Consider the following 14,601-nt stretch of genomic DNA (forward strand, 5'->3'; position numbering starts at 1 on the left):
TAAAAATAAACACAATTTATTAGTGAGCCGACACACTCAGTTCCGGGATTCAATTATTTCAATGTGGCACAAATAAAATAAAAACTAGAACTAAGATGATATAACAAGTAGGACCAACTAAACTATCCAACATTAATGGGTCGATCATAATGGAGACACCAATAATTTATCTAGACAAATTAAGGTACGCACTTCACTGAATATATATGATAAGGTGATCACTGTGGATAGGCCTCAATTATGGATGTTAAGGCAGGAATTTTGACGATTTTGTAGCGAGAGAAACCTCCTTCTTTCAAGATCTTCTTCCATTCATTCTCAGTTCTCTCTTTTCCACCTGAAGCATGGGCAACCATTACAAGGTCAAATATTAACCCCGTGTCATCAAATAGTCCATTGCCTTCGGGGTTCAAAACTACATCTATTATAATAACTTTCCCACTTTTTTCTGGTATTGCTTTCCGGCAATTTTTTAAGATCTTCACACAATCTTCATCTCCCCAGTCATGCATTATCCACTGCATATATATAAAGAATTAATAATGAGTATGAATGTCATGCCTTTTATTTTTATTTTTATGTAAAGTTAAGATGACATTTGGTTCATAAATTTAAAATTATGATCTAAAATTATTTTCAATTTACGTGTATTTTTATTAAAAAAAATATTATAACGAGTCACAAATTATAATTTAAATTATGATATAAATTATTACTCTAAACGCACTTTAAATTTCTTTTTCCTGAGGGGGCACTTTACATGCATATACAATATATAATAATAATAATAATAATAATAATATGGGTCTGAAAGCCAATATGGAAAGCACAGACAATTTGAAAAAGTATTTATATTTATTAATGGTGGTCAGTGTGGTGGTTGCATAAGGAAGCAAAAATCATGATAAGCTTTATGAAATAAGACTTTTCATTTCACCCACTCGTTGGTGATTTAAGTAATAATTTTAAGTTGAGTTTGAGTAATAATTTGAGTAGAAGTTGTAATTTAAGTTTGTGTTTAAATGTGCATATTTAAGTTATGATTTGAATTAAGAATCTTTTTGAGTTTGTGTTTAGATAAATTAAATTTAAATTTATATTTAGATAGTATTTTATTAAAAACTCAATAGTGATAAAAAATTTAATAAGATATATGTGTGTGATTTTATTTATTTTTTTGTTATGAATGCATAGAAAAAAAATTATTTTAATCAGAATTAAAATGAAAAAATTATGATATTTTTAAGAATAGAAAAATTATTGTTCATTAACTTGAGTTTGTGCTTATGAACTCGAGTTAAAAGAAAAATTTAAACTCGATTTAATTCTAAATTTAAATTTAAACTCAAGTTTAAATTTAAATTTTACAAAAAAAAAAAATAAACTTCAATAAAATTATAACTTGAGTTTAAATTTTTTTTCTCGATTTCGTTGTAAAAGAATGATCCCAAATCTGGATAGTTAGTTTACGTTTAGAATAAGAAGAACAAAAACTACATTGTTTTGAGATATGTAATACAATTCTCAGTGGAGGTTCACGTAATTTTATCTGTATCTATCAAAAGAATTTTCTTTTTTCTTTTCTTTTTTCAAAAGAAAGTGTTAAAAAATAATAACTAAAACAGTTGATAAAGCTTGCCTTCATGAAAACAGCATCGGCATTTGGGATACTCTCAAACATGTCGCCTCCAACATGGGACACTCCCGGGTACGCTGGTGCCGTAGCGACGACATGCGGAAGATCAAAGTTGGTTCCCTTGATGTGCGGATGAGATTTCACGATCTCAGATAGGGCTCCACCGGTCCCACCACCCACGTCAACCAACGACCCCAAATAATCGAACCCATCTTTATACTCCGACAAGATCGCCTTCAGAATGATCTTGGCCGTGCATTCCATCCCATCATTGAAGAGCTTGTTGAACTCTGGATTCTCGGATGCGAAATCCCATATCTCACGTCCATGGGACTTCTCGAAGGCAATCCCACCCTCCTTGATGCAACGGCTAAAGCAGTGCCACGGAGACACAAGCCACGGATGGGTCTCCATCAGAAAAATCGGAGCCAGAGTATGCTGATCATCGCCTAACGTGTCACGCAAGAGCCACTTTGACGAGTGGGTCAGGCCGTAGAGAATGGTGCTGTTTCCGGAGCCGTCCGATGGTTGGTGGGCGGTGAAGATCTTTCGGCGGACCAGGAGGCGCATGATGCGCGCGAGGCACGAGATGTCCGGATCAGAGGAAGTGTTGGGAATGGAGGAGGCTATTTGGGCCAGAGTTATTGGGCCGCCGTGGGAGTTAATGATGTCGGGAATTTTGAGCTCCACAGCGCATCTCAAGGCCAAGGAATCCGCAAAGTTGAACATGTACTTCCATATCTCCGCTTGGCCTCTCAAACTTGCCTCGTCTGATTCCATTAATGCAGTTAATTTCTGATAATCTTTTTTTTTTTTTTTTTAGTTCTTTCTCGGTGAGATTTCCTGATCTTTAATAATAGCTGGAGTGATGATTATTATGAATATGCACTCATTGCATAAAATACTTGTGGAGGTGATATCATGTCACGATAATTGGAGGAAGTAGTGATGTGACGGCAATGCTAAAAAAAGTTGAATTTATAATTTACTTTGATATGCGTTTTTGTTTTTTTTTTTGGCAACAACTGCACAAATAATACAAAAAGTCCAATTGAAAACCAGACGAGGAGATAAATATTAAAATGATAGGATAAGCGCAATCAGTGACGTACGTATATATACATGTTATTGAGAATTCTAGGCTAAGATAAAAGATACAGTTTTTCAACTGTCATTTTATTTTTCAAATTATCTTAATTTTAACGACTTAGATTTGCATTTTACTTCGTATGCTTGCACATATATAATTCTCGAAAATGTTGTATAAAAAAAAAAAAACAAAAGAGTCATACCCTTACCTTACATGCAATTTATTTAAAAAAATATATATAAAAATAAAGAGTCCACGTCAAGTTTGGTAAGAAGGGTGTGGGAAAGAGGCTTTGGATTATTCAAGAAAAAGTAGTACTCAAATATAGCAATAGTGTGGTGTGGTATTTCATCTTTCTCAGTGATAATTATGTAACTTAGAAAGTGGTACTGCCATATCTTGCGGCTGATTATTGAGTCCATGATTTTTGCTTTTTGGATGAAACATAATAAATTAACATTGAGATAATGAGTGGCAAAAATAAGCAAAACAAAAAGAACTTTAAATAAAAATCAATATCGACAATGAATTGTAACACGTGAGAATCAATTTTTTTCTAGAAGACCGCACTTACAATTTCATAGCATAAAAAAAAAAAGAATATTTTATATATTTTTTCAATTTTCGAGGGAGATAATATCTTTATATATTCTAGAGAAAATTAGGTAAACCACTTTTTTTTTACTATATTTTTTAATAAATGACTGAATTTTTTATTTTTTAAATAAGTGGCCAAACTTTTTTTATTTTTAACAAAATGGTATTTTTCAATAATTAATCAATAATTGACCTGATTGACCGATTGACTTGTTCATTATTATAATTTATCAATGATTTATCATTAGTAAACATGTAATTTGTTAATTGAAATTGATTAATTACTAATTAATTTTGACTAATTATTAATTAATATTGATTAATAATAAAAAATAATTAAGTTAATCAGTGATAAACTTAAATCAATCCGTAATTGACTGCTAATCAATCAGTGATTGAGTATTTAATTAATAAAAGAAATGACGATTTTACTACTTTTAAAAAAAAAATCCTTAAGAAAAAGGCCATTTACCTCTATATATTATTGCTCCTAGAGGTCAGCATTACTCAATAAAAGGGGGTATAAAGGAAAATTTAAAAGAAATTTCTTTTTAGACAGCATGGAAAAGTCAATTGATTGAACATTGAACCGGTTATTTTTGACCCAAAGGAATGTACTTGCTTTTCCTTTTGACATTAATCGTTTGATTATGAGTTTTCTTCTGAGAATATATTATATATACACTGAAATATATGTTTTTTCTTGTTGTAGTTTTGTTTTCCTCGTTCTGTCTTCGTGTTTGCCAATATTTTACTTTAACACTGAAGCCAATTATTCATACACAGTTACACACCACATCGATGTAACATCAGCTTAGTAAAGAAAACGACATTATAAGGCGATAGTCATAAATACGTAATGATGACTAATAAAATTTGGTTAAATTTCCATAAAGATTTGTTTATAATGAGTTAAATGGTTAATCAGAATTGTATATTTATATCATTCTCTGAAAGTGAAAGATACAAAAACCTAGCACAAATTCAACTAAGGCATCCAATCGGTTGAGAAATGAGAAACACAGAAAGAAATTTTTTTTTTTTTTTTTAATAAGGCAAAAGAAAGAAAAATGAAAGTAATTTGAGATAGCTGTGATATATCCGGACTTATTATATTATATATAATTCAATTGCCTACCAATTAATTAATCAAGTTTCCTTTTTAGTGTGTGCTTCTACTAATCCAAAGGTATCAATCAAATTCGTTATTTTTATCTTTATTTATTATTTAAAAAAAAGGAAAAAAAAAGCAGATAGCCCAAGTATATTTTTGTTATTATAAATGGAAAAGGAAAAGCGTATAATATTTATTTTGTTACATAATTTATTTGACCAACAGATTTCTTTATTGGTTAAATCACAATTGTTTACTTTGATGAGACTCCAGCTATAGCCTCTACTTATGCCGCTTATGTTTTGGCTCAATTAGAAAGACAATCTCTTGATTATCAACACTCTTTAAATTAACTTTATTAAATTTTAGTGTAAAATGACAAAATATATCTAGAATAATCTCAACCATATATCTAATTATGCTTTTGTTTTGGCTATTAATTTATTGCTCCAAATAATGTGTATTGAAAACCCTAGCAACCAAGCTCCTTGACACGACAAAGACAAAGTCCCACAGCAACGTTGTCGCCCATGCCGAAAAATTTATAAAGATGACACACGAGGGTTTTAACATGGATAATAATCATTAAAAAAAATAACAAACAAATATAGGGAAAAAGTTAATTCTAAAAAGAAAATAATGAGATTTGATTGTGTGACATAATCTGATTTTTATTTCAGATCTATGTTTATTCTTTTAGATTCTTTTTTGTAAATAGATACTTTTTTTTCTTTTTCATTAGACTTTTAAAAGTGAATATAAATTGTCAAAATGAAATTCGTGCATACTAATATTGAAAGTAATTGGTTTTATACTTTGTGGCCGTTGACATTGAAAATGCTTTTTGTTTCTTTTTTTATTTTTTATTTTTCAATTTCGTTCCTTCAACTGCCATGGCCTGAAAATTTTGACCAACTCTGCTGATACACAGAATAGTACAATCGAATCCTAAATTAATCACTAATTATCAGATAGCTCCACAATTATAACTAAAAAATTTTACATTCCTCATCATTGTGTAGACGTTCTGTGTACCATCTGAGCTATAAAAACCTCTGGACATGACACATTTTCATACATATATATAGTGAAGAACTTTGCTATGTTAATTGTAACATATCAAATTAACAATCATTCTCATGGTGTCCTGAGAGGCGCTCACAAAGCTATTGGTACAAGAGATTGTAAGCTGGTAAATCTTGTACTCTGTGAATGTCTTCTAAAGACAGCTCTCTTTCCAATTGTGTCCTCGTGACTTGTAAAACGTCCTGAAAACATTTCAAAGCAGCAAAAAGTTAAAAGTGATTTGAAGTGAATAGAAATCCAAAGCCCGTTTAGAAAGTATACTTAAACTATAATTCTTAATTCTGACGTTTGAAATTCAATTTTTTTGTGAGAGGAAAACGTTGTAGCAGAATCAATAATTTGAGTTTGAATATATGAAACAAACGAGCCCTATATGTTCTGATAAATGATCATTTAGAGAGAGATTACGTTAAATTCCATGTAAGAAGCATGCATGGCAAGCCACTGAGCGTCCATCATCTCAAATGCTATACAGTATAGTACATCAAATGCTTCTTCATCTTCTGCAATTGTAGAATTAAAAAACCAAAATGCGAATTATTCGTTCCAAGAGATTTGAAAGTATACGGCCTTTTGATCAATCGAAAGAGACGCATATAATAACATGGTAAGTACTTGTGTTCTTTATTACCTCCTAATAATCTCATGAAATTGATACCGGGAATGCATTTTGGTTTTGCTGCAGAACAGGGAAGAAGATATGTTCAAGAGCGACAAACACGTGTACCAAAGGATCTAGTTTATGAACTTTAAAGAAGTTTTGCAACTAAGTAAAAGACGAAAGTTCTATTATACGAATTACACACACACACACCTGAATATAGATCCAGCATCTGAATCAACATAAATGATACATTTATTCCCGCAACAGCAAATGGATACTCCCATGTTGCTCGCTTCCCGTCTTGCTTGAACAATAACCTACGAAAAGATGCCTTGATTTTGAATTTTAGTTAATTAGTAATAACTCATCTTCTGCACTAGTTCATGAATTAGAGAAACTAGAAAGACTGAAATCGAAATGCACAAGGGCTTAAAAGAATTACAAGAACAAAGTAAATGCCGCGTACCGGATAAGTCCTGGCAAAAAATAACAAATTCTCGAGGGAAATATATCCGCAACCCCTACGTACAGCAATTCACTGTGAGGAAAGATGCTTCTCAATTGAAAAGCCAGAACATTATGTCAAAAGAAGTAAAATAAAATTTCATCATTCTTTCTTTATTGTAACTCTGCTCTAGTAGTGGAAATAAATGACTATGAAGACAACAAATATATGTAGCACAAAAAAAATGCAGGTACAGTTGTTACAAAAATAAGCATTTAACATGGTAGAACTATACTACCTGAAGTCGGTCGACGGATTAGGACCTTGCCATCCCATATCTTTCCATTGCTCAGAGATCAACCCTTTTAGAGCAATATCTGGAAAGGCAGCAAACCACAATGCTCTCAAGGCTTCCTGTTATTAAATATAGAAGAGACCGGTCAATATTAAGTTGAACACTCATTAAAATATGAATTTGGACCAAACAGAGAAAAGGAAAACGAGGATATTGAAATGAGTATCGATGCAAAAGAAAACTTGTAAAATGGTGTATATTTAGAGATGATTTCTAACATAGTTTTTGGAAAATAGCTAAGATTTCAGATGGACAAAAGGAAGCATAAAGCAAATGATGGAGAAAGATTAAGCACAGCAGAGAGAACATACTTGGTGATCGGGACGAGTCTCGTCAAATGGCACGTGTAATCGCTCTTGAAGTCTTTGAAGCCTTTGTTCCTAGTAAGAAGCTTAAAAACTTATAAACAATTCAAACAATAAGTTCGATTGTAGCAAATGAAAACAATGTAGCTTCACGAGTACAATAAAAATTTCAACTGAGGATCAGGTTAACATGCTAGCAGGCGACGCGAATAAGATTGGATACTAACATTAACATCTCACTATGGTTAAAAATATTATGAATGCCACATTCAATTTGTTTATTTGAACAAGTACACACCATAATAGCCACTCATTTGCTACTTTAAATTTTTTTTTTTTTTTTTATAAACAACTAAAAATTTATTACCTGAAGAGGGCTCAATGTGTAGTCAAGGTACTTGTCATTGCGCTTATTGTTTGAGCGAGCAAAAAGTCCTATAAACCATGACCGTGGTCCAACCATAGCATTAGCTGCAAAAATTGAAATAAAAAATATGTTACTTATGTATTGTAAAGTTAGATAGCTGGGAAGGTAATGGTCAATGCAGCTAGCATATTACTTGAATGTTTTACGATCAGAAAACTTCTCATTATGGTCCTAGTTTTCTTCGACCAGCATAGGCCAAGAAAAATAACTGACAGAAGCTACTATGCCCTTATGATATCCTTAAAACTTGTAGTTAAGGAATTAGTGAAAACAGGGCCACAAAATACAACCTGCCATTAAGATCTGCATAATAATCTCTGTTTGAAAATAGATCCCAATATGCAGGGTTGGGTAAAAGTTAATTGCCCCCACAAAAAATTTTTGTATCAAGTATGGTATTTTGTCATTACAATTAACTTATGCACATTGCAATTGATTCATTTGTCAGCAATCAGAAATACGAGTTAGTTATATACATGTCTATAGAACTTTTACGAAAAATGACATAACAAAGACCAAGTTTAACCACAAGAAAGATTTGAAAGAAAAGGATCAAGAAATTCTACTCACTAAAACATTGAGCTAACTGCGTTATTACGTGGGAGGAATCATGTGACCACTCCAACTCCTCATCATCCTTGGTTTGTCTCCAGTAAGCTTCATCCTCATCAACCTACAACCAAATATTTTCAACATACAAATTTGACTACTTCTAAATTAGTAATATTAGAGCACAATAAGAAGTAAATGGAAAATAATCCAACACTTCTATTTCTTGTAATTGTTGCTAGCTAGCTAGCTAGCTTTTCTGTACCAGTTAGCTTATACATATCTTGTAATGGCGCCAAAATGTAAGCAAGCATTACAAACAAATAAATAAAAACAATAGACATGATGTAGCAAGAGGAGGCTCTAATTGTTAGGCAAAACAAGAAGAGGTTTGTTAAGCTATAAGGGTCTACTCTGTGATGAGAAGAGCAAGAAGGAAAGCATTGTCTACGCCTCCTTAATCTCATGAGGGGGGACAAAAAATGAACAATGAGAATATTTCACCCCTTTCTAACCGAAAGTAAAGAGAGAAAAGCATAATAAGACAATAAAAGGTTTTAAAAAGAAAAGGGTAAAAAATGAATGCACCCATCTCCATGCTCTCCTAATAATTTTCAACCCTAGCATCATTAACATTGTTTCAACTTTCAAGTCTCTCACTTTCATTCACTTTTCTCATCTCTCACATATTGCAATATGGAAACATAGGTGTGCATGCCCAAAAGCCATCAATATCATTAAAAAAAAGGTAAGAGAGATCACTAATAGCGCAATTAAAGGGATGCTTTTCCATAATTGTGTATGAATACTACATAATACAAAAAGCATGCAATGCAAAGAAGAAAAGTTTTTTTTTTTTTTTTTTTTTTTTTTTTTAAAAAAAAAAAAAAAAAAAGGAAAAAAGTGACGAGGGTGTTTTTTTCTGAATGACGCTATAACGAGACAAGGATGCAGCAAAGTTAGAAAGTCAGATGAGATAATATAATGCGCAAAGAAAAGAAAAGGGTTGAGGAGAGACAAAAAGAGTACCAGCTATGGCATCTGAGGAGACATGTTTGGCGGTGGATATTATGGGGGTAAACGGGGGATTTCTTGGTTGTTATGATGGAGTCAGGGGGGTGGGGCCCACTTGGAGAAAGTGTAGCTGGGTGGGGCCGGGACTGGCACAGTTTTAGAAATGAAACGACGACGAAGAAGAAGAAGAATGGCATAATCGTTTTTGTTGGATAGATTGGCCTTTTTTTTTTTTTGGAATAGTAAGAGAAACACAAACACACCGTTTTTTGAGAGACAAGGGGAGGTGTTTATGAGGCTGCTCTTGTCTCTCTCTTGTCTTCCCAACTCAAACCGCTCACTTCTCCTATAAACCTGCCTATGCCATAGCTCCCTCTACTTTTACTTGCCTCCCCAAATTACTCTCCTAACTTTTGAATTTTGTGATTCTACATCAATGTTTCATGAATATTACAGTTTGTAAATTCATAAATTTGGTTTTGAAGATTGTATCTTTTAATTTATATATACGGATTAAAAGTGATGAAATTTTTTTTTATTAACGCATGTATTATTATCTAACGGTATATCTGCACCTAATTTCATATTGACGTGATAAATTGATAAAAGCATGAAAATAGGAGTAAATTTACAATTTTTTTTAGTAGAAAGAGGTAAATTTACAATTACAAGAACTACAATGTTACAAATTGAAGTTTAAAGACAGTTAAACAATCGCAAATCTTAGAGGAATAAGAAAACTTCACTCTCCCAATGACGCCTTTCTTACACACAATTAAGTGGGCTTTCAAACTTATGATCTCAATGCTTCAATTACTGTTACATTATGCACGCTATCATCATGCAACCAGCTAATAGAGAATCAACTTTTTTTTTCTCAATAAAAAAGGAATTTAGTGGTGCACTTCATGTCCTCTAATCTCTTTGGCTATAACAGTAATTTTGAGGACGACTGAGTATGTAGAAAAGATATGAATTAGTCTCTCATTGACCATCCAACCAGTTTTTACTCTCCTCCATCCTGTGAGGCCCATGGAGCAGCAACGCGCGAGTGCGGAATATTAAATCCTAAAAGGATGGACAGCAAAGACACTGCACCACGACCCCAGTGGGATAGAGAATCAACTTAAACCTGATCATAATTCATAAATATAAAGTTATACAATATCGAGCACTAATGAGTTTAATATTTGATAGTAAATCGGCAAACAAAGTGAATAAGGAAAAGAATAGTCAACGAAATCAACCAAATGTAATTATGTTACAACTTACAACATGATAACAGAATTTAAACTTGTCTTCTTAGGCTTTATCCTATTTACTTGCACGAGGTAAGCCTCGTGTAGTAGTATGACAGCATGTAGAGAAATGTTGGGACGAAAAGATGGAGAAAGTAAAAACGAGTGCCGAACAACACGATCCATTATCATCATACCATCAAAGTAAGGTCAATTAAGGCTGGCCCCATTTATATATATATATATATATATACATATAGATATATATAATTCGGTCCAAAATCTGTACTTTTTGAAGTTTTGTACGATCAAACAATCATTGAATTCTCCCGTGTGATGGATTTTGTTTCTATTTGTTCTCATTTCTCAACATGGTTTTCATCATGTAATTTTTTCACATAAGCTCGCTCTAAGCTTACTTCACCACTTCCCATGGGCCAGTTTTCACGTCGAGCCGGGCCCTGTTTCGGTTGCCGTCCAGGTCACCACTAGTGTAAAATTTTAGGATGAGTTTGTTGAGGGAAAAAAGAAGTAAATAACATTTTTACAGTTAAATACTATCAATTATTAATAGTAAATTTTCTATCAACCGTTATTTAATTTAAATATTTTACAATCTTGCTATTTACTTTAATTTCGTAAAAATTACACTTGCTACAATATAAACAAGTTTTTCATAAACTCTTTTTTTCACAAGCCCCAAAAAGTAAGGCTGTTCATGAGTTGAGTTGGTACGGGATATGGTTTTTTCTTTCTCCGTCCCAAAGAGTGCGGGTTGTACATATTTAGTCCCAACGATGTTAGAAAAATTTAACAACCCAATGATGTTTGGGTTGGGTTGGGGCGGTGCGGAGTGAGTTGGATGGTCAGTTTCAACATTCAAAAAATCAAAGACTCACATTCAAAGTTCATCTTCAAATAGAAATAATAACTCTAACATTCAAAAAGATAGAAATTCAAAGTTCAATCAAACATCAAACATGAAGCAAAATAGTCCATCCAACATAAAAGATAAAGCAAACATAAATTAGTCTTAACATAAAACAAACATAGACTTAATTCAAACATGAAGAAACTAGAGAGTAGAAATAAGTTGTATGCCTAAAGTTAGATATTAGAGGAGACAAGTTAGAGGCAGATTAAATTGGAGTGTGCGGGCCATTATAGGCCCAACCCACCAAAACTTAGGACTAGACATTAAATGGGCTGAAAAAAAATTTAATTTTAGAAATTATATTTTTTAAAGGGAAATAGTAGAAAATAGGCCAATATGAAAAGCTTAAGAAAGTATATAGGCTAATTTTTAGTTATAGAAATTAATAGGTCATAACTTGTCAAGTTATGGTTTATAACCAGATAAGTTATGGACAAACTTGTTAAGTTATGGTTCATAACCAGACAAATTATGGACAATTATAGACAATAACTTGTCAAGTTCATAACCAGACAAGTTATGGACGAAAATAGTAATTTGGCCCATTTATTAACTTATGTAAACTATTGACCTATTAATTTTAATTCATCTCAAGTCTTAGCCTATTTTTCTCTTTCTCTATTTTTTAAATTGGGTTAAGATGGGGTGGTTGGGCCTCCTTGTTTTACAGGTTTATGAACAGCCTTACCAAAAAGCGTTGCGCCGAGAGGGACTCATCAAATCTGCAACAACATTGCACCGGGTGGCATTTTAAATTTGTTATTCCTAAGTAAAAGGTGAAAAATATTTATAAGCTTTTCATAAACTCTTTTTTTCACGAGTACCAAAAACTTGGCTTATTTTATAAGAGCAAATAAAAGTCAAAAACCAGAAGAGCCATTCCAAACAGCTCTAAATATGATTGATTTTTTTTTTGTTTATTAAATAATTTTTTTTAGTAGGGTATATAAAAAAAATCCAAATTTGTTACACTTTACATATTTCTATTTCAATATAAATATAAATTGTTCATTACAATTAATAATAAAATTTGACGCAATATGGACAGAATTTTTTTTTCATAACTTTTCACAAAATTCATTTTTTGTTTCTTTGTTGTTTTCAGCTGGATATACCAGTTAATGATATCGATAACTTGTAAGGCGGTAGAATACAGGCTCGTCGGGTGTGACCTGGGTTTGGCAAAGACTGAAATGAGTATGTGCGGTTTTATAATTTCTAGTTTTTCCAAGCAAGAAAAGTACTCATGTTTTCTATTTTTATGAATGGGAAACGTCTGAAACTGCGTAACTGTTGAACGGAGCTTTTACTCCATATCTATTAGAAGGTGTGGCCGGGAAATATTAATGGCAGTCACATCAGAACATCAGTACGCAATTTATTATCTCATAAATCTACTTTTTTTTCCCCAAAAAAAAAAAAAAGAAAAGGGAAATTAAACAAAATTCTACAAATTAAAGCCCGTTTAGCATTTATATCCATCATCAATGCGGAGCTAAAGTCCGGGACAGAGTTTCACGTAAAAGAAAAGCCTTTTTAATACCGTAAATTCCTTTCACAACCGTATGAATATATGATATCACCCTTCTTCCATGGAACCACACAAAACAGCTAATTAGCACTCGATCAGTCCTGTGACTAACCTTTGTTTCGAACCCTCTCTTTCATGTGATCTCTCTCTCTCTCTCTCTCTCATAATCACACTCCATATCGTTACACTCTTACGTACGCCTGCCTGTGATTCGCTACAATACTCTTCTTTAGGTCTTGATTTGCATGTATATATATTCCTCTACTTCTCAAACCTGATCATCCGTCCGCTTCTTCCAAGCTCATCACAACTTGAGAGATAAAAAGAAAGAACAACATATATCTGGGGAAAAAAAGAGTTAGTACTTTGGAGCCATGAAGGGTTTTTTTCGTCTGACTGCACTTGTGATCATTTTTGCCCTATTAGTCCCTGCTGCTATGTCTACTAGGAACATAGCAGGTATTTCTCTCTCTCTCTCTCTCTCTCTCTCTCTCTCTCTATATATATATATATATATGCGCGAGGACACAAATAGAATATTTGGGTTTATTTTTGAACTATCTTGAACCTATTTAGTGAGGTGATCAGTATGCACATTTTATTGTTATATTTAAATAACGTGGGACCTCTGTACATAAGATATGTAATTTATTTTTTTTTGTCAATGTTATAATAATAATAAATTTTATGTTGATTAATTAAACAGGTCGTCACTCGGCAAAGCGTAGGATGATAATAAGTGGGAGTAGTACCGGCAAAGTGGCTAATAATAACAAAGTAGTGCAAGAGAAGTTGTACTGGGATCATAGAGAGAGAAGGCAAATAATGAAGAGAACTAGGGCGGCTGGTCAGGATCACAGTACAGTTCAGGTTGCAGGGTCGAGATTGCCCGATTGTTCGCATGCTTGTGGGTCATGCTCGCCATGTAGACTAGTGATGGTGAGCTTCGTTTGTGCTTCTGTGGCCGAGGCTGAGACTTGTCCTATGGCCTACAAGTGCATGTGCAGAAACAAGTCATACCCAGTTCCTTAGCTAGCTAATTCATTATATTTCATACTTTCAAAAAAAAAAAAAAAAAAAAGCTTCATTATATTTCAACTTCTTTGACCTCATTAGTTCAATGTGTGTAAAGTGGTAGCCTTTCTTTTCTTCCTTTCATTATTTTTCTCCTCTCAAGATTATTTCTTTGTTATAAGGTGGTTCATTATCAATTTTTAATCAGAGAGTTAGACAGTGGATAGTACGTAACCTGATTTAGCCTGTGAGTGTGTGCGGCGCTTCTTGTTCTTTTTTTTTTTTTTTATATATATATAAGAACTTTTTGGGCCATATTACTTAATTTTTGTTTTGCATCAATGTAAGATAATCTCTCTCCTTTCAATTACGCCAAAAAAAGAAAAAAAAGAAAAAAAAAAAAAAGAATCAGAAGTTGACTGCTGTTTGCTGTAATGTGGGTGTGCGGCTTAGGAGTCCAAGCCACTTAACAACACTTCCCCCTCTATTTTTCTTTTTTTTTTTTTTTAAAAAGAAGAAGAAAAAAAACTCTCCTCTCTTTGTACAAACATGGTTCTCCTAGCTAACTAGTTGGTCCAATATGCAAGTCATCCAAATAAGCTTTTGCTCCACAAGTTGACCGACATTTTTTTCCCTAATTTCCTGCTGTAATGAATTAGAGG

At 32.8% G+C, this 14,601-nt stretch overlaps 3 protein-coding genes across 4 annotated transcripts; 1 reads left to right on the plus strand and 2 right to left on the minus strand.

Moving 5' to 3' along the window:
* On the minus strand, positions 1-2,565 carry LOC21387021 (xanthohumol 4'-O-methyltransferase). The gene is made up of 2 exons (XM_024164200.1): positions 1,640-2,565; positions 1-518 (listed from the first exon to the last, which is right to left on the minus strand). Exons 1-2 carry the CDS (start codon positions 2,414-2,416, stop codon positions 219-221), a joined length of 1,077 nt encoding a protein of 358 aa, XP_024019968.1. The 5' UTR covers positions 2,417-2,565; the 3' UTR covers positions 1-218.
* Positions 2,566-5,603: 3,038 nt separating this feature from the next.
* Positions 5,604-8,675, minus strand: LOC21387022 (ELMO domain-containing protein A). 2 transcript variants are annotated; one of them, XM_024164203.1, is made up of 10 exons: positions 8,622-8,675; positions 8,236-8,332; positions 7,600-7,730; positions 7,239-7,307; positions 6,871-6,986; positions 6,594-6,648; positions 6,332-6,458; positions 6,155-6,202; positions 5,932-6,026; positions 5,604-5,705 (listed from the first exon to the last, which is right to left on the minus strand). In XM_024164203.1, the coding sequence occupies exons 1-10, from the start codon at positions 8,673-8,675 to the stop codon at positions 5,604-5,606; spliced, it is 894 nt and encodes a 297-aa protein (XP_024019971.1). The 2 variants fall into 2 exon arrangements, with proteins under 2 accessions (XP_024019971.1, XP_024019972.1); XM_024164204.1 differs by lacking the exon at positions 8,622-8,675 and having other exon boundaries at positions 6,338-6,458; positions 7,600-7,703; positions 8,230-8,298.
* Positions 8,676-13,310: 4,635 nt separating this feature from the next.
* LOC21387023 (EPIDERMAL PATTERNING FACTOR-like protein 6) lies at positions 13,311-13,995 on the plus strand. Its single transcript, XM_010095997.2, has 2 exons — positions 13,311-13,384; positions 13,632-13,995. The coding sequence occupies exons 1-2, from the start codon at positions 13,363-13,365 to the stop codon at positions 13,955-13,957; spliced, it is 348 nt and encodes a 115-aa protein (XP_010094299.2). The 5' UTR covers positions 13,311-13,362; the 3' UTR covers positions 13,958-13,995.
* Positions 13,996-14,601: the final 606 nt, after the last annotated feature.

The sequence above is a fragment of the Morus notabilis genome, unplaced genomic scaffold, assembly GCF_000414095.1.
Source record: "Morus notabilis unplaced genomic scaffold, ASM41409v2 Scaffold1467, whole genome shotgun sequence".
NCBI classification, from domain to species: domain Eukaryota; kingdom Viridiplantae; phylum Streptophyta; class Magnoliopsida; order Rosales; family Moraceae; genus Morus; species Morus notabilis.

Excerpts from the sequence above, each read along its gene's own strand:
- LOC21387023 (XM_010095997.2), top strand. The coding sequence starts at position 13,363 with ATGTCTACTAGGAACATAGCAG. Across the intron at positions 13,385-13,631 it reads GTCTACTAGGAACATAGCAG|GTCGTCACTCGGCAAAGCGT; the intron begins GTATTTCTCTCT and ends TTAATTAAACAG.
- LOC21387021 (XM_024164200.1), bottom strand. The coding sequence starts at position 2,416 with ATGGAATCAGACGAGGCAAGTTTGAGAGGCCAAGCGGAGATATGGAAG. Across the intron at positions 519-1,639 it reads CCGATGCTGTTTTCATGAAG|TGGATAATGCATGACTGGGG; the intron begins GCAAGCTTTATC and ends ATATATATGCAG.
- LOC21387022 (XM_024164203.1), bottom strand. The coding sequence starts at position 8,675 with ATGAGATTAAGGAGGCGTAGACAATGCTTTCCTTCTTGCTCTTCTCAT. Across the intron at positions 7,308-7,599 it reads ACACATTGAGCCCTCTTCAG|GAACAAAGGCTTCAAAGACT; the intron begins GTAATAAATTTT and ends GCTTCTTACTAG. Across the intron at positions 5,706-5,931 it reads CTTCTTACATGGAATTTAAC|GACGTTTTACAAGTCACGAG; the intron begins GTAATCTCTCTC and ends AAATGTTTTCAG.